General features: G+C 41.4%; 1 protein-coding gene across 2 annotated transcripts in view; it reads left to right on the top strand.

Annotated features, from left to right (window-relative positions):
- The window catches only part of SCLT1 (sodium channel and clathrin linker 1), a 274,496-nt gene that overhangs the window by 116,313 nt on the left and 137,657 nt on the right, over positions 1-20,526 (top strand). For both annotated transcript variants that reach the window (XM_040330836.1, XM_040330841.1), the window contains exons 9-11: positions 6,076-6,141; positions 16,009-16,079; positions 16,628-16,718. In XM_040330836.1, the coding sequence (XP_040186770.1) occupies positions 6,076-6,141; positions 16,009-16,079; positions 16,628-16,718 (228 nt within the window). The remainder of the gene's footprint in view (positions 1-6,075; positions 6,142-16,008; positions 16,080-16,627; positions 16,719-20,526) is intronic.

Below are 20,526 nucleotides of genomic sequence, written 5' to 3'. Positions count from 1 at the left end.
TGGCCTTTTACAAGTAGAGTGCAAAATTGAAAGTCTGTTAAGCTATGCGGAAAGAGAGGTAAACCTAGGCTAGGGTGTGGGAGTATAAAGGGTCATTTTGAAAATGGACTTGGTAGTGGCTATATTGGCTTCATTTAGACTTTGTGAACCTATCTGCAGCATAGGTGGGGGTGGAGTTTACACCTATGGTAAGTTTTTTTCAAGAGGAAATGGAAAGAAGAATTATTCCAAATCTATCCAAGTTTCCTATCCTTCTGATTGTACCAATCCAATAATCTAGTCAGATGCACTGCAGTGGGTATTTCACAGGGTCCAGAAACTCAATACCTCCCCTTTTCTTTGGAAGCGTTAAGGTTGATCTCTAAAACCAATACATGTGAACAAGTGCAGTGCTCTAAGTATCCCAATACATATAAACAATAAAGTGCCAAATTTTATACTGAGTGATCCTTTCAAATAAAGTGCTAAAAGTGTGCAAAAATTCATATATACATATAATAGATACAGTTGCAATAAAAAGTATGTGAACCCTTTTGGAATTATATGGATTTCTGCACAAATTGGTCATTAAATGTGATCTGACAGCAATAACTTCAACCAAACGTTTTCTGTAGTTGCAGATCAGACATGCAAACGGTTAGGAGGAATTCTTGACCATTCCTCTTTACAGAACTGTTTCAGTTTAGCAATATTCTTGGGATGTCTGGTGTGAATTGCTTTCTTGAGGTCATGCCACAGCATCTCAATCGGGTTGAGGTCAGGACTCTGACTGAGCCACTGCAGAAGGCATATTTTCTTCTTTTTAAGCCATTCTGTTGATTTACTTCTATGCTTTGGGTCATTGTCCTGTTGCAACACCCATCTTCTGTTGAGATTCAGCTGGTGGACAGATGGCCTTAAGTTCTTCTGCAAAATGTCTTGATAAGCTTGGGAATTCACTTTTCCTTCAATGATAGCAATCTGTCCAGGCCCTGACGCAGCAAAGCAGCCCCAAACCATGATGCCCACACCACCATACTTAACAGTTGGGATGAGGTTTTGTTGTTGGTGTGCTGTGCCTCTTTATTTCCACACATAGTGTTGTGTGTTTCTTCCAAACAACTCAACTTTGGTTTCATCTGTCCACAGAATATTTTGCCAGTACTGCTGTAGAACATCCAGGTGCTCTTGTGCAAACTGTAAACGTGCAGCAATGTTTTTTTTGGACAGCAGTGGCTTCCTCTGTGGTATCCTCCCATGAAATCCATTCTTGTTTAGTGTTTTACGCATCGTAGATTCGCTAACAGGGATGTTGGCATATGCCAGAGACTTTTGTAAGTCTTTATCTGACACTCTAAAATTCTTCTTCACCTCATTAAGCAGTCTGTGCTGTGCTCTTGCAGTCATCTTTACAGGACGGCCACTCCTAGGGAGAGTAGCAGCAGTGCTGAAATTTGTCTTACTGTGGACTGATGAACAGCAAGGCTTTTGGAGATACTTTTATAATCCTTTCCAGCTTTATGCAAGTCAACAATTCTTAATCGTAGGTCTTCTGAGGGCTCTTTTGTGCAAGGCATCATTCACATCAGGCAATGCTTCTTGTGAAAAGCAAACCCAGAACTGGTGTGTCTTTTTTTATAGGGCAGGGCAGCTGTACCCAACACCTCCAATCTCATCTCATCTCATTGATTGGACTCAAGTTGGCTGACACCTCACTCCAATTAGCTCTTGGAGATGTCATTAGTCTAGAGGTTCACATACTTTTTCCACCTGCATTGTGAATGTTTACATGGTGTGTTCAATAAAAACATGGTAACATTTAATTCTTTGTGTGTTATTAGTTTAAGCAGACTGTGATTGTCTATTGTTGTGACTTAGATGAAGATCAGATCACATTTTATGACCAATTTGTGCAGAAATCCATATCATTCCAAAAGGGTTCACATACTTTTTCTTGCAACTGTATCTATTTATTTATAGTTATTATGCAGAATAAAAAGATAAAGCATCTTGTATGTAATAATAGAACGGTGCAACAAGCACAAAAAGTGTCCCAGTGTATTGCCAAAACAAAAAAAATATTCCTATTTCAGCCGAGCTTTCTTAAAGCATGATGATTCCACATCAGCACATCTTCTCCAGCGAGCAAGAAAAAATGTCACTAGAATTATGGTAAAACATTTTAAGTATACATTTAAAAGGAAAAATTGGCCTATAGCTTTGGCAAAGATATGAGTCTTTGCCCCCCTTTGGCATGACCGGTATTTGTGCTTGTAAAGTGTCTCTTGGTTACGCATGGTCTTGTAGGATGGAGTTGTCAACTGGTAAGAAATTCCAAAGTTGTCATCAATAGAGTAGCTAGAGTATCTTGAAATTATTTATATTAGGACAACGTGAATCCATCTGGGCGCAAGGGTTTCCTGAATTTCATATTTTTGAGGTCAAGATTGAATTCTTCCCAGAAATAGGTTGCTCTAGTTCCTGAATAGCATTTTCTGACAGATGTGGCATACCTGAATCCCCTAAATAACGGGAAATGGCAGAATGCGTCTTGGAGGACGATATCTGGAAATCGGAGAATGCCAGGGTATATAATTTGGAATAGTGAGATTTACTTTTATTATTTGGACTGCATGACGATGTTCAGTAAAGCAAGTCAGTGAATATCAATAGGTTTACAAATGTTTTTTCCTTTGTCAAATTATCAAGAAAGACTGAGTAAAAATTAGGCTGCTCTTTAATGTGTTATTAAATTATCCTGCATAAGCAGCACACAAACTGAAACAGTGTAATCAATAAAAAGTATATTCTGGAAATGTGGTAGTTGGAGTTTTTATCACTGTGACAAAATTATCACTGTATGTGCAGATCGAACATTCCTAATGAAGCAATTTTCCCTTAGCTTTCAAAGTCTCAAATATATCTTGCTTAGTTTTGTTTATGTGCAGTGCGCTTGGTGGAAAAATGAATAGATCATAGTTAGAAGTATTTAGCCTTTATTTCATTGTATTGTGAAAAGAGCAGTGATGTGCAGTAGCCTATAGCAAACAAAAGTTAGGCCAGTTTCAGCACTGTATCTAAGGCAGATAATTTCCTGATTCTATGGGTTACTGAAATTTGCATACTACTCCTTTTTTCAGTTTAAACATGTTTTTATATTACCCTTTTAGACGCCTTTAAGAACTGGGTATTATTGAAACCCCATTTGTATTATTTGCCATACTTACCTGCCTTGTTGCTGTATCATTTCATTAGAGTCCTCCTTGTTGTTACTGTAATGTGATGGGAAGCACGAGGGCAGCAGACGTCTAGATTAGCTTATAACTTCATTTGTGTAATATTTCTGGATCTTCTGATCATTTTTGATATGAATGGGACTGTATTTACAGATCATTGTGATGATGCTCTTTAATAAAGCTTCACCCATTATATCATGTCAGACAGTGATAATGGAGTTTGCTTAATATGAATATGTAGTTAGTCGATCACAAGTCCATCTAGTTCAGGCAATAGAAAAAAATAGGCAGTCAGTACATCAGGAATGATCAATTTTCAAACATGTATATCATAGTTTGTAGACTCTATAACTTTCACACAGACTAAATAAGATACACTAATTTGTTTTTGTTACCAAAGAAATGCAGCAGAATACATTTTGGCCTAAATTTATGAAGAAAGACTTTGGGGTAGATTCACGTAGTTCGGCGTTTCTTTGTGCGGGTGTAATGTATCCTATTTACGTTACGCCTCAGCAAATTTTACAGGCAAGTGCCGTATTCTTAAAAGAAAGTTGCGGCGGTGTAGCGTAAATAGGCCGGCGTAAGCCCACCTAATTCAAATAGTGAAGAGGTGGGCGTGTGTTATGTAAATTAGGCTTGACACAACGTGATTGACGTTTTTCCCGAACGGCGCATGCGCCGTCCGTGGAATTTCCCAGTGTGCATTGCTCCAAAGTACGCCGCAAGGACGTCATTGGTTTCGACGGGAACGTAAATGACGTCCTGCCCCATTCACGGACGAATTACGCAAACGACGTAAAAAAGTCAAAATTTGACGCGGGAACGACGGACATACTTAATATTGGTACGCCGCACTTACGCCACCATATAGCAGGGGTAACTATACGCCGGGAAAAACCTAACGTAAATGGCGTAAATGTACTGCGTCGGCCGGGCGTACGTTCGTGAATTCGCGTATCTTGCTGATTTACATATTTTGACTCGTAAATCAGCATACACGCCCCTAGCGGTCAGCGGAAAAATGCAGTTACGATCCGACGGCGTAAGAGACTTACGTCGGTCGGATCTAATAGAAATCTATGCGTAACTTATTCTATGAATTGGGCGCATAGATACGACCGACCGGACTCAGAGATACGACGGCGTATCTGGAGATACGCCGTCGTATCTTTTCTGTGAATCTACCCCTATGTATTTGCTAAATTTTATAACCGAAATAAAGAAAAATGTGGGTGTTTTTTTTTTAACCAAAAGAAAACTCTATATGTTTTAAAAAATGCTAGTGTTGCATGACTGATTCATTGTTATTCAAAGTGTGATGCCTATTACAAACGTATGGGTTTCCCAGCAAACTTTTTACCCCAAGGAAAACCGAGAACCAGAGCCGGGTTTCCCGACTGGGAAAACTGCCATGAGAGCTTTGGTCGGGAAACCTGGCCGTGTGTATGCTCCACCGCAGTCTTTTCCCATAGGAAAACTGCTGGCTTAAAAAACGGCGGGAATCCCGACCCAGGGACCCAGAAGTGGGGTTAGCAAGATGAAGGGGAGAAGAGTGGACGCATGTCCACTCGGCTCCCTCCCCTCTCTAGGGGTGTTTGGAAGCAATCAAGGCAGGCATGAAATGACCCTGCAATCTATTTTTCATATTGATTCTTATTGCCTCCTTGTAATGTCCTCTGTGAGTATCTGTACCTCTCTCCCCCACTCATGTTTTTTAGAACGAGCAGTGCACGTTAGTTGCAGTCATGTGCACTGCTGTATTCACATTACAAATCCCATAGTCTATAGTGCTTAGTCAATCTCAGAAGTGGGGAAGGATGGCTATGTGGGACCATGGAGAGTAAACAAACAGAAAGCTGGATCACAACAGCAATAAAAAAGGGGGGTTGGAGATTTGGAGGAGGCTAAGAGCAATAGAAGTTGCTTTTCTGCATTAAAAATAAGTTATTGAATAAAAAATATTTTTGTTTAATGTCACTTTAAGTAATGACAAGGTTAAAGCGGATCTCCACTCTAAAGTGAAGTCGCGCTGATCGGCACCCTCCCCCCCTCCGGTGTCACATTTGACACCTTTCAGGGGGGAGGGGGGTGCAGATACCCGCACACAGCGGGAGCCAATCGGCGTCACTTCCTGGTTCCCTCACCGTGGATGGAGGGGGGAGCAGCAGGGTGACGAGCGATCGCTCGTCATCTGCTGCGATCGGCGCTGGACTCCAGGACAGGTAAGTGTCCTTATATTAAAAGTCAGCAGCTGCAGTATTTGTAGCTGCTGGCTTTTAATATATTTTTTTAGTGGCACATCCAAATAAACGGGCCCATAGGATAAATGGCCCATAGGGAGGTGTGAGAATTAAAATGGTTGAATAAGCTGATTACACTGAAAAATACACTACTCTTTGCATTCTGCTAAATACAAATAAAGTTTTGTACCAACTTGAGAACTTTTTTACATATTGTATACAGTATCCACATATCCATTTTTTTTTCTATCATTCATTGGTATAAAGGCTTGTTCACACCATTTGCAGTGAAGGAACCCCCATATAACTGTAAAATGTGCGTGTGTTCACACCCACCAAAACACGTTGCTGCTAAATTTTTAAAAACATGCCAGCATTATTTTTGTGTGTTAGAGCAGCCCAATAAGATGTATCGGCTGCTCTAAAATGTAAACAAAAAGGCGTGCCCGCTGAGACCCACCTCCTGGTATAAACAACCCCGTTTTTTTCATGTAAATGTTAACTTGTATTTTAGGTTCACGGGTTCTGTATGTTCTCTTTTTCTTAATAGCCTCTTTCTTATCTTGCAGCAAGAAGGCAACTTTATGCTCACATCCATTTTACTTTATGTTTTTTAGGAAGAGATAGCAAAGCTTCAGCAGCTAACTAAACAACTTCATGGAGCTCATGAAAAAGTGGAACTGGTAAGCGAAATGACTGCTTCATAAAGGCAGTAATGACTGTGATGTGTGAAATGTAACAGAAAGGATGAGTGAACGTGCGGTACTAAGCTGTCAGTGCGTTTACTGAGGTATGAACAGTACAAATTTTAGGGCCCATTACAAGCATTTCATAAGGCAAGTGTAATGGTGTATTGAAATCACAGGTTAAGTCTATTTTGGTACTGAATATGCTTCTACCTTCTAATATTTGAAGGAGGAATAAATAAGACATCAAAGATTAGCTGGCCACTGTTTCCAGGGATGTGAAAATCTAGGTTCAGACGATTGATCAGGTGTTCTAGAAATTTGTCTTGGATGTAATGCCGCATACACACGATCATTTTTCTAGTTGTAAAAAACTTTTTTTTTTTAATGTCATTAAAAACAACCGTGTGTGGGCTTCAGAGCATTTTTCGGGTTCTGAAAAACGGGCTTAAATTTTTTTCGAACGTGCTCTATTTTTTCACGACGTTTTAAACTTTCACGTTTTTCGGGTTGTAAAAAATGGTAGTGTGTGGGCTTTAACGACGTGAAAAATCCACGCATGCTCAGAAGCAAGTTATGAGACGGGAGAGATTGTTCTGGTAAAACTACCGTTCGTAATGGAGTAAGCACATTTATCACGCTGTAACAGACAGAAAAGCGTGAATCGTCTTTTATTAACACAAAATCGGCTAAAGCAGCCCAAAGGGAGGCGCCATCCGAATGGAACTTCCCCTTCATAGTGCCGTCGTACGTGTTGTACATCACCGTGCTTTGCTAGAGCATTTTTTTTTCACAATCGTGTGTAGGCAAGGCCGTTTCAATGATCGAGTTGAAAAAAACGTTGTTTTTTCTAGAGCCTGAAAAACTTTGTTTTTTACAACCCGAAAAATTATCGTGTGTACGCGGCATTACAGTTGATCATGGCATCATTAGCAGTTTTTCTTGTGATTGTATTTGTAACAGTCTTTAACCACGTGACCACCGGAAGATTTTACCCCCTACAATCAGAGCAGAACTGTGCAACTTTATTTTATCAGAAAAGGTCTTTATTGAAATGACATTAGATCATACAATCCAATAACGATACAATAGCAGAGAGTTCACTCTCGCCAAGTAACAGATACTACAAATCTCAGGCAAGTTCTTACACAAAATATATCATGGCTAAATGAGAAAATAATGAATACCAGCAACATACCATACTCACATATTCATTATTCATCAGAGCAAAATAGAATTAACCACTTAAGGACCATGACTATTTTTCAGACTCAGTGTTTACAAGTTAAAATAATTTTATTTTGCTAGAAAATTATTTTTATTTTCTAACACCCTAGAGAATAAAATGGTGGTTGTTGCAATACTTTCTGTCGCACTGTATTTGCACTGCGGTCTTACAACGGAACTTTTTTGGGAATTAAAAAATAAGACAACAGTAAAGTTAGCCCAATTTTTTTTTTATATATATATTGTGAAAGATAAAGTTACGCCGAGTAACTTGATTCCCAACATGACACGCTTCAAAATTGTGCCCGCTTGTGGAATGGCGACAAACTTTTACCCTTAAAAATCTCCATAGGTGACATTTAAAAATGTCTACAGGTTACCATTTTCGAGTTACAGAGGAGGAATTGGGCTAGAATTATTGCTCTCGCTCTAACGATCGTGGCGATACCTCATCGTTTTCATATGCGGGCGCAAATTACATTTGCGTTCGCTTCTGCAAGCAACACGTGGGGACAGGGGCGCTTTGAATTAAAATAAATATATTGTTAATTTTTCTAGTTTGATGCTTTCTTTTTATATTTTTTTGGGAGTGCAAAATCTGGTGCAGCTCTGCACAGAAACCAATCAGCTTCCAGGTTTTTTGTCAAAACTTAATTGAGCAAGCTGAAGTTAGAAGCTGATTGGCTACCATGCACAGCTGCACCAGATTTTGCACTCTCCAGTTTTAGTAAATCAACCTCCATGGTATATATATTTAAAAATGTATCAATCCTGATGTGCTGACGGCCTATCTCAAAATGCCAGGACAGTACAAGTACCCCTCTAATGTGGCCACATTTTGGAAAGAAGACAGTCAAAGGTATTTAGTAAGAGACAAGACAAATTTTTTGAAGTTGTAATTTTTTGTTGTCAAAATTAAGAAACTAAATAACATTTTTGGCTTTTTTGACATTTTATTTTTTTATCACCCGTGTAGCACAGAGTCATCATATGACTGGTGTTGTGGTGATCAGGGATACTTTATGGTAAAAGTACGTAAAAATAATTGTGTATTCGATTTTTTTTTTAAACATGTATTTGATTTTTCTAATTTATTGAATTTTTTTTTTTTTTAACTACTTACATCAGAGTATTTCAGTGTCACCATAGCGACACTGTACTACTCTAGGGGTGATGTTCACTGTTATAAGCAATAGTTAACTGTCATTAATGGCTTTTCATTCATGGCAGCTTGCTTTCTGCTGACATGCTGCGATTGGCTACACCTAATCACATAGTACAGGGTGTCATGTAACATGTCATAGCTGTGGGCCAATCACAGCTTTACATCACTAAGTAAGCGGTCATGAATGAAAAACGTTCATGACTGTTTACATTGTAACCTTGTGATCGCTATGATTGGTCAGAGCTCACAGCGGTCGAGAACCTAGGGTTGTAATCTACTGTATTCAATGTCACTGGATCAGGTTGCTGTGTTTGTTTCAGGCCACATACCAGTATGTTGCCCAGCCTGGCTGTGCCACATTCTAGCAGCATATGTACTGTTAGCTAGCAGTAAGTGGTCAAAAAGGTTTCAGGGAATCAATTAACAAAGCTTTCTGTCAGAAGTGGTGAGTGCTACAATAACTAATCGGGTAGATCTGCCCCACCTCCGCCAGTGAAACGGAACCTAGCACAGGTTAACAGAAGAAATAAGGCGGTTTTCTATATAGAGATTCTCACCGGGTGTGACCTTATTGTACGGGATGTGAGCTGTCAGCAGACAGGCAGGGAAATCGTAGCAGGTTCAGTGATATCTATTGCTGCTGTGATCTTACTTCTCCTGAGATGGATGTTAGAGAGTTTTAGTTAGGGAGTGGCTGCGTTCTTTCTCCTTGTTCCCATGGTGTAAAGAAAAGTAGCCATCCTCTCTTGCTTGTCCTTAAGATGGACTATGGATGAACAGTGCACCCTAGTTGTGGTCATGTGCACTGCTCTATGTACACTGCAAATCCCAAACAAAGGTAGGTGAGGGGCAAAAGGAGACCAATCTGACAACACCTGGCATTCATTGAGAAAAATGCAAAAGAGGTCTGTGAACCGCACCTGTGCCAAGGCATGGAACCCAGAACACTGCATTATAAATATTACTATGTATGGCGCTTACTCAATATACAATAGATATATCTTCAAACACAGTGTAAAGTGCAACAGTGCAAAAATATGGTAAATGACTTTTCTTCTAACACAATAAATGTGATGTTTTCTTCACACCCTAATAGGTGCCACAGTAATAACGTGCAACAGTATTGAAGTGAAAATGCAGTGAATGAATATGATATTGTGCCCAGTCCAAGAGTTCATCAATAAAAGTGTTTGTGCAAAATGAGTAAAATCCAATTAACCCAAATCGTAAAGAAGCTTTCACCATCTGTAGTGCGCCAGTGGTTTTCCCCAGCCTCTCACCTCAGACAAAGACCCCATACAGGTCTAGTTGAGCCTTTGCTTATGCGTGACTACAAGATCCACAACATCGGATTCCTTCTCCTGGGGCCTCCAGCCAGATGGGTTATAAAGTTTCCACTGGTACCGATCTTATCCTTACAGATCCTCACTCACATCCCGGGCTCTGGCACTGAAGGTCCCCCAGGGGTCGGTTCTTCTTCAGCAAGTCTGTGAACACTGCATCGATCACTGTAGTAGTGGTGACTACTACAGGGATTCTCCGCTTCCACAATAGTCCTATAGGTATGGCAAATTTATACTACTATTGGTTCAAGCTGGACCAATACAACTATGCAATCAAATGCATACCTGGAGTTTAGCTTTAATACATATATAGCCACAAAGGCCCGGATTCAGAGAGAATGGCGTAACTTTATGCAGGCGTAGCGCATCTCATATACGCTACGCCGCCGTAATTTAGAGTGGCGAGTACTGTATTTAGAAACAACTTGCGCCCTAAGTTACGGTGGCGTAGCGTATATGGGCCGGCGTAAGCCCGCGTAATTCAAAGTAGGTTGGCAGTGGGCGTGTTTTATTAAAATGAACCGTGACCCCATGCAAATGAGGGGCCAAACGAACGGCGCATGCGCCATCAGTGGACGTATCCCAGTGCGCATGCTCAGAATCACGTCGCAAATACTCAATGCTTTCGACGTGAACGTAACTTACGCACAGCCCTATTCGCGTACCACTTACGCAAACAACGGAAAATTCGACGCTGTTCCAACGTCCATACTTAACATTGCCTGTGCCTCATATAGCAGGGGTAACTTTACGCCGGTCATACACCTTACGTAAACAACGTTTATCAATGCGCCGGGCGCAAGTACGTTCGTGAATCGGCGTATCTAGCTCATTTGCATATTCTACGCGTAAATATAGGGAAGCGTCCCTAGCGGCCAGCGTAAATATGCACCTAAGATATGACAGCGTAAGAGACTTATGTCAGTCGTATCTTAGACAAATTCTGGTGTATCTGATTCTTTGAATCAGGCGCCAAGATACGACGGCCCGGATTCAGACTTACGACGGCGTATCTGGAGATACGCCGTCGTAAGTTTTTTCTGAATCCTGGCCAAAGTGTTTAATAATTAAGCAATGTATGCACACAATATACCTTTCATGGTAATGAGAATTTGCATGCTGTGAGAATGAATCGCATAACTGTATAGTTCATCTTTGCAACTTACTATAAATTCACTAGAACCTTGGATAATACAACTGCAGAGTGTCACTCAAGCTCTGTATTTGTTTTCTGCCACCCATTTTTCAGTTATTATGAGCTAGGATGAATTAAATAATTGAGGTTAAAGCTGCTGTTACTATCATTAGCTTTCTGAATTAACTTTCATTTCTTGGCAGAAAAAGAGCCATCAAGGTGATTCAGTTATGCAGTGACAGTGCCTGATTAGTTGGCTGCAGGAGCTATGAATCGTATGCGGCTTTCATTGCTTCTCTCTTCCCTTAGTTAATTTGAATTGTGGGTGTGTTATAATTTGTTTGGATGTCATGAAGGTGGAGGGGGAGTTGATACCCGGCACATACTCGAGTATTATGCTTCCTTGAGCAAGGCATAATGTGTGAAAGCCAGTAATGTACAGTAAACCTCATGTCATATGGCTTTACCTGGTCACTGCATACAGAAGCACAATAGGAGGCACAGCAAAACCTGAAAACACAAACCAAGCACAGTGAATGGCCGTTAATTATTTAGATGCCTTGGTTAAATAGACTATAGATTATAGTTTGACTCTTCAGTTCTCCTCCCTTGTTCTTATGTTTCACGATCTCAGGATTTTGTTTACAGCCACAGCTCGTACTATTCTTCCTTTTTTTTTTCTTTATAGGACTGAAATTATGTGAGGGAACATTGAGGTTCAGCAAAACATACTTTTAGGGAAGGATGAGCTCAGGCGTGTTCGCAAGCGCACGTGCAGAGCCTGCCAGGAATTCAGGCACTGCACAGCGCTATTCACAGTAAGTGGGACATTTCCCGATCTCTGCAGCCACAGATCGGGAAAATGTCTCACTGCTTGTGATGAGGGTTTCGCAGTGCCGACTTCCTGGCGGGCTCTGCACGTGCGGTTGCAAACACGCCTGGGTTTATCCTTACTTTTAGGGGGACAATTCCTTCAGCTGATAGCAGAGACCCCGGACTACCTGAAAGAGCTAAGCACAAGTGGTCATCTTAAGATAAGTTCAACTTTTGGGAAAAAATAAATGCACGTGTTTTTGTAGGAAAAAAAATGTGCATTGATTATTTTTTTCCCTAAGGAAATGGTGACAGCGGTGACCAGGTGAAGTTCCCCGCTTGCTGTCATTGGGAGGGGGGGAGGCTGTAGCTGCTGGAACATGTTCCAAAAGGTGAACTTATCCCTTAGGGCTCTTTCACACGGGACGGATCCGTGAGTATCCGCCCTGTGAACCTCTGCTTGCTCAGCGGGGATCGCTCTGCTGAGCCGGCGGATGACAGGGCGGTCCCCGCACACTGAGCAAGGACCGCCCTGTCAGATCTCCGCTCTCCCCTATGTGGGGATCGGATGAACACGGACCGTCTGGGTTTTCCTTCGCCTGCAGAATCGGGTGAGATTGGATGTCAGCGGAGGTTCATCCGCTGACACCCGCAATCTCATAGGGATCAATGTATGTCCCCTTTTCATCCGTAAACGGATGGATGAAAAAGCGGACATATGGTCTGCATGTGTGAAAGAGCCATTAACAGAATATATGAAACATTCCTACTCAAAAATCCTTTGAATTGAATATGAAGAGTCTTGTGTGTGTAAACCACTGTCTCAAACTAAGCAGTATATCAAACGCAAAGAACTGGAAATGGCATAAAAAACAGGTATCTAAATACACTTTATTGAATCACACGGTACAAAAAACGTAAAGATGAATTTGGGGTATGGTAAATTTTTACATTGTTAATTGGCCCAGCATTCTCTGAATGGCATTAGTGCTTAGCAGCCAACCTCCTATGTTCAGAGTTCATCGGGCCAGCATGGGACACAGAAGCAAGTGGAGATCACTGGAGTTGTGGTGTCTACTTTGTTAATTCCAGCTTCCAGGGGCATTGGCCAGGTATGGTATATACATAGTTACATTGGTCCAAGCTGTGTATAAAACTTCCATACTTGGAATTCCTCCTTAAATGTGAGTCTCAACCAAAAACTATCTTACGCTGTATTTAAAATGTTGTGACAACATTGTCACCACCAGACTACCCTGCGTCTGAACGGCAGCATTAAAAAAACAAAGGCAGGACACTACCAAAATAGTGAAGCTGGAAGCACGTCGGCACGAGCGTTACAACTTTGTAATGTTCAAAAAGTCTCCTGTCAGCATGCAGGATGGATAAGCATGATGCCACACTAAATAATCCACATGCTGATAATAATCAGTTCTATAGAGACTGAGCATGAAAAAAGGAGAAAATATGCTTTATTCGTATTTCACACATTTTGTGGCTAATCAGAGCGCTGTGCCCCATAATTAAGCCTTGAAAATAGAAGCAGCCGTGGACTAGAGTTGTATCAGCACTATAATAACCACAGAATATGAGCATGCAAACGTTGGTTCTATGTTAATAATAGCTCCAAAGAGCATGCATATCCCAAGGAGGAAACAACAGGCTTTGACATGGAAATAAAGCAGCAACACAGCCAGAAGTATAAATGCAGGTATCCACTACAGATGAGAACTTGCCATGTGGGAACAGACTGATCTAGTAAAGCTCCATTTCCAGCTGCTATGGTAATTTCACAGCATCAAGCTTCTCTGCTGGATAGTGAGGAAAGTTTAGCTGATTAGACTTGCATTTCCCCTGGTACAGAGGGTTAACAACCATCCAGGTCCAAAGCCATGCAGAACACAATACCCCCCACTCCAGCAACTCTCAGTAGCATTCCCATCCATTTTCAAGTGAAAATCCCATTTAATGGAAGGAGGGGGAAAAAACTAGCACTATTCAAAATGTTGCATGATGATGGCTTAAAGGATATATCCCTTCATTAGAATACTTCAATCCCGTCTCTGTGCAGTGCACCTGTAGAATATTTTGTCTGCAGAGCTTCTGCACCCATTTTAATACAAGCAAGCTGTGAATTAGGATACACATTACAGTACAAACACACATGCTCAGAAGCAATGCTAACCATAACACAACATTAGCAGAAGTTGCTCAAAGAGTGGCGCTAAAGAGCTGAAGATCCACGTAGTTTTGTGTTTGTTTGCCAACAATCCTTTGCCGTTTGTATGCAATACAAGTTCACGGCCAATGCCCGTCGGACAAAAGTCCTACGCTTTGTCCAATGGAAATACGATTGTGTGTACAAGTTCTTATAGGGACGCCCCCCCCCCCCTCCCTTCTCCATCCGGTGCTTCTCCGGGCTCTCCCATGCATTTGGAAGCTCGGAGAACGAATCGGCCGCTGCCGGATGAGGAGGATAGAGATTTCCGGTGACCAGGTGGTCTTCTCTATGACGGTCGGAGGCCCAGGCGCGATGTTATGACGTCATGCCCGGGGAACCCGGAAGTAAACAAAGCCGCAATCGCGGCTGAAAGCATGATATCAGTGAATTTTTTTTCCCGATCTCATGCTTTCCAGCCTGGAGGAGAGATGTGGGGTCTTATTGACCCCGCATCTCTCCATAAAGAGGACCTGTCACACACTATTCCTTTTACAAGGGATGTTTACATTCCTTGTAATAGGAGTATAAGTGATCAAAAAAAAGTGTAAAAAGAAAATTAAGTAAATAAAAAAAAGAATCAAAATGCCCCTGTCCCGGTAGCTCGCACTCAGAAGCGAACGTGCACGCAAGTCCCACCCACATATGTAAACGCAGTTCAAACCACACATGTGATGTATTGCCGCGTGCGTTAGAGCGAGAGCAATAATTCTAGCACTAGACCTCCTCTGTAACTATCTAAACTGGTAACCTGTAAAAAAAAATTAAAGCGTCGCCTATGGAGATTTTTAAGTACCGAAGTTTGGCACCATTCCATGAGTGTGCGCAATTTTAAAGCGTAACAAGTTGGGTATCTATTTACTCGGCGTAACATCATCTTTCACATTATACAGAAAAAATGGGCTAACTTTATTGTTTTGTTATTTTTTAATCCATGAAACCATTTTTTTTCCCCCTCAAAAAAAGGTGTTTGAAAAGTTATTGCACAAATACCGTTGGAGATAAAAAGTTGCAATGACCGCCACCTTATTCCCTAGGGTGTCTGATAAAATATATATATATAATGTTTGGGGGGTCTGAGTAATTTTCTAGCAAAAAAATTATGATTTTTTACATGAAGGAGAGAAGTGCCAGAATAGGCCCGGTATGGAAGTGGTTAATAAACAGGGCAAGTAAACTATAGAAGCTGAGCAATATTCACTTAAAGCGTTACTAAACCCAGGACCCTACATTTACGATATCTGGTCTCCCACAGTAAACAGGACATGGAAATGCAATCGTTTTGGTAAATATAAACTGCTAAATACCCTTTCTCATTAGCAGTATATAGCAGTCTTGTGACTTCTATTATTGTCTAGTTAAAACTTGTAGTAGGAGTTTTCATTGTTCCTGATTGTCCTATGAGGCTGCAGGACCCCTGACCCTCTGTCTGGACAGTGCTGTCTCTAGAAATACACACCAAACTGAGCATGTGCAGCTTGCCCCCAAAGCTCTGTTCTAACATGAGATGGTTTAGGGACTGTGGAAGAAGGGGAGGATCAGATAAGACAGAATTAAGCAGCCTTTTTACACAACTCAGAGGATTAACCCCTTAGGTTCTACAGTGAGTATAATGAACATGCTTTACTGCATATACAGACTGATTTTACTGTTGTGGGTTTAGTAACACTTTAACTAAAGCCAGGTAAGTACAATGGATTCTGGTTGATTTCTGTGTGTACTTCACATTTTCCCACACAAATCTACGCTCCATCAAGAAATAAGACAACAGCTTGGCAATACATGTCTCTGAATAGCAAGACGATTCTTCAATTAGACCCAAAATAGAAAAGGAAGTTTAGTAACCAATCAGAAATTAGTTTGAGAGACTAGATTGCTATGGAAAGCCTCTAAATAAACACAAACAAACCTGATTTTTTTTTTTTTAAACTTGAAATTCTAAAATCACTTTTTCTTTTTTCAGACAAACCAACAGTTTCTACATACCGTGAACGAACAGCAAAAAGAAACTGACCACCAGCAGAAGCAGCTCAGGTACCACTTGTGTGTTTTTTTATGTGTACTGTATGTACAGTTGTATTTCTTAAGTGGTATTTTGTAAATTTACATCAACGTAATCCAGTAAAATAGAGTGTTGATAACCAGTGTGACAACCAGTGTGACAACAGTTCTACACAATAGTATGTGCAGTCCTTGTAGTGTGGAAATTCTAATACCATTTACAAATTTTTATTTATGACCATTATGTTGTCTGCCATCAGTGATGTAATCAAAACACTTTCCCGACTTGTTCATTCCCCGACTTGTTCATTCCCCGACTTAGTTGGGGTAGGCGGTACACTTTGGTGGAGGTGGGTGAGCCACGCCCCCATGACCTTTGACCTCTGGGAACCCGCCTTCTGACCTCTGGGGGAGGTCCTTTTTCTAATTCCTGAGTCCTAGCCTTATTCTTTAATGGGAAACCCTAACCCTTTCCAAAATTGATGCGATTTTGAGTTTGTTATAAAGTACTGCACAAATGCATTTTGACTGCATGAATGTGTATCAGTAGCTCATGTATTTAATCTAATATTCATTGACAGACAAGCAAAAGTGGACTTAAAAATAGCAACCATGAAGATTGAAGAACTGACTCAGATAATGAGAACTCTAGAGGACCAAGCGAAGAAAAGAGTAAGCAGGCTTTCTGGTTTTGTTTTTTGTTTTTTTCATTATTTGTATATGGTGAGTGGTCATGGCATGTTATAAACTGCTAATACTGATCAAATCTAATTTTTACCTACATTTTGTTTACACTGGATAATTTTTTTGCAAACTAGTTTGTAAGATTGCATTAAAACAATCCCTTACAGATCTCTATAGCTGCCGGCACCTTGGAGTCATTCATCCTTAAAGGTCTGACAAAACTCTATCACTTTCATTTTCTTCCCAGTTGATCCTTTTGTTCTTCTCCAGTGAGTTGGCAGCCTGCCAGCCTTCTAATTTCTAATGTAAACACAAAGCAGGTACAGTAAAACCTTGGTTTGCGAGCATAATTCGTTCCAGAAACATGCTTGTAATCCAAAGCACTTGTATATCAAAGCATTTTTTTTTTGCAGGATATAAAAGGGAAGAGAGGCACCTCTAAGTGTAGCAATAAGTTGCTAAATGTTGTACCTTCATTAAATGTAACCATATTGCTACACTTAGAGGCTCCTCTCTTCTTTTTCATACTTAGTTGTGACATGACGCTACTCTTATATCAAGACATCGCTTGTATATCAAGGCAAAATGTATTAAAACATTTTGCTTGTCTTTTAAAACACTCTCAAACCAAGTCACTCTCAAACCAAGGTTTTACTGTACACCGGTATGGGGTGGGAAGAGCAGAATTCAGACATTCGACTTTACTGCATCTCTTTTTTTCGCTTCAGAGATAGTTTTTTCAGGTAGCCATGCTGCTTGATGCCCATTCTTTCTGTGCCCCCTTGTGCTGCCGGGATGTATAGAGTCCTATATGTGTTTGTTACTTTCACGCTCCTCCTCTGTACTCTAAATCTCTGTGTAGTCGTTTAGAGCGCCACACACACAACCAGCACAAGAGGGACACATGGAGGAAAAGCCACGCTACTCTTCAATCGCCGCTTTTGAGGAGGAGGCACAGAGAAAATGGGCATCAAGCACCATGGCTAGAGGAAAATTGAAGAAGCAAGCGCCAATGAATTAATATATACAGTTGTGTTCAAAATTATTCAACCCCCAATGCTGTAAAGGGTTTTAGGGAATTTAGTGTACATTTGTAATTGTATTCAGAATGAAATCCTACAAGGACTTCTTAAAGAACCATATGCAACTAAAATGACATCAATTGGTTTTGTAATACAGTAGTAAATGTTTATTTTGTGAATTCTTCATTTACACAATTATTCAACCCCTTAAAGACTACGGCCCCATACACACGGGAGGATTTATCCGCGGATACGGTCCAGCGGACCGTTTCCGCGGATAAATCCTCTCGAGGATTTCAGCAGATTTTAATGCGATGGAGTGTACTCACGCGCCGAAATCCTCTGGCGATGACGTGTCGCGCCGTCGCCGCGATTATGACGCGGCGACGTGCGCGACGATGTCATATAAGGAATTCCACGCATGCGTCGAATCATTACGACGCATGCGGGGGATCCCTTCGGACGGATGGATCCGGTGAGTCTATACAGACCAGCGGATCCATCCGTTGGGATGGATTCCAGCAGATGGATTTGTTTGGCATGTCAGCAAATATTCGATCTGCTGGAATCCATCCCAGGGGAGAAATATCCGCGGAAACAGATCCGCTGGAGTGTACACACCATAGGATCTATCCGCTGAAACCCATTTGCTGGGATTTTTCAGCGGATGGATTCTATCGTGTGTACGGGGCCTACCACTCTGAAGAACAGAGGTTCATTGAAGTGTTTTCAATCAGGTATTGAAAACACATGTGGATGTCAGGGAGCAGCAATAAAGCCTAATAAGCACCAATTAGGCGGCTTTAAAATGACTGTGTTACTCAGCTCCTTCTAGACATTTACTGGTGTGGTTACAAACATGGTGAAGTCAAGAGAATGGTCCAGGAAGACAAGAGAAGAGGTGATTACTCTTCAAAGGAAGGGCAATGGCTATAAGAAGATTGCAAAGATGTTAAACATACCAAGAGACACCATAGGAAGCATCATTCGCAAATTCAAGGCAAAGGGCACTGTTGAAACGCTACCTGGTCATGGCAGAAAGAAGATGCTGACTTCGACTGCTGTGCGCTACCTGAAGCGTAGAGTGGAGAAAAGTCCCCGTGTGACTGCTGAGGAACTGAGAAAAGATGTGGGTACTGAAGTTTCTGCTCAGACAATACGGCGCACACTGCATAATGAAGGCCTCCATGCCAGAACTCCCAGGCGCACCCCCTTGCTGTCTCCAAAGAATAAGAAGAGTCGACTGCAGTATGCAAAAATCATGTGGACAAACCACAGAAGTTTTGGGATTGTGTTCTGTGGACTGATGAAACAAAATTAGAACTGTTTGGGCCCATGGATCAACGCTATGTTTGGAGGAGGAAGAACAAGGCCTATGATGAAAAGAACACCTGGGCTGGGCTCTGAGGAAGAGGTCTCTGTCACCTCGAAACGCGTCAGCCAGCAGCAACGCACCTCGCCACCCCCCCCTACATTCTGGAGTGTGGTTCGAGGGGTATTTCAATTATCGTTTGACAAGCCTTTTATCATTCTTCGTTTGTGAGTAGTTTTCATTATTTTATTCTTCCATTAAAATTTGTCAAACGGTAGTACACGAGGCTGGTGTGCCTTTCTTTCTCCCTTTTTGAAAAGAACACCTTGCCTACTGTGAAGCATGGCGGGGGGTCAATCATGCTTTGGAGCTGTTTTGCTTCTGCAGGTACAGGGAAGCTTCAGCGTGTGCAAGGTACCATGAATTCTCTTCAGTACCAGGAGATATTGGATGACAATGTGATGCAGTCCGTGAGGCTTGGGAGACGTTGGACCTTTCAATAGGACAATGATCCCAAGCATACCTCCAAGTCCACTAGAGCATGGTTGCAGATTAAAGGCTGGAACATTTTGGAGTGGCCATCGCAGTCACCAGACTTAAATCTGATTGAGAACCTCTGGTGGGACTTAAAGAAAGCAGTTGCAGTGCGCAAGCCTAAGAATGTGACTGAACTGGAGGCTTTTGCCCATGACGAATGGGCGAAGATACCCGTAGATCGCTGCAAGACACTTGTGTCAAGCTATGCTTCAAGTTTAAAAGCTGTTATAACTGTAAAAGGATGTTGTACTAAGTACTAAGATTGAATGTCAATTGGGGGTTGAATAAAACTGATAATGATGTGAGCACAGAAAAGACATTTGTGGTTATTTCATTATAAATGTTATGTTATATTTGTCTGAACTACACGTGCCTCTTTGATTTAATTGTAAGCAGGATGACAGGATGATCAAAATCAATGTCAAACTGGGCAAAACAATCAATTTCAGTGGGGGTTGAATAATTTTGAATACAACTGTATGTATATACACATATACTCTATTAACAAAAGTATTGGGACGCATGCCTTTACATGCACATGAACTTTAATGGCATCCCAGTCTTAGTCCATAGGGTTCAATATTGAGTTGACACACCCTTTGCAGCTATAAACAGCTTCAACTCTTCTGGGAAGGCTGTTCACAAGGTTTAGGAGTGTTTCTATGTGAATGTTTGACCATTCTTCCAGAAGCCCATTTGTGAGGTCAGAGACTGATCTAGATGAGAATGCCTGGCTCGCAGTCTCAGCTCTATTTCATCCAAAAGGTGTTCGATCGGGTTAAGGTCAGGACTCTGTGCAGGCCAGTCAAGTTCCTCCACCCCAAACCCGCTCATCCATGTCTTCATGGACCTTGCTTTGTGCACTGACCCAAATCATTTGGTGTGGGGTTGGTTTTCAAGAGTTGGGCTTTTCCAGTGAAGGGAA

Source organism: Rana temporaria, chromosome 1 (assembly GCF_905171775.1).
Source record: "Rana temporaria chromosome 1, aRanTem1.1, whole genome shotgun sequence".
Classification (NCBI taxonomy): Eukaryota; Metazoa; Chordata; class Amphibia; order Anura; family Ranidae; genus Rana; species Rana temporaria.
The sequence above is the reverse complement of the archived record's forward strand: the minus strand, read 5'-3'. Positions and strand labels throughout refer to the sequence as shown.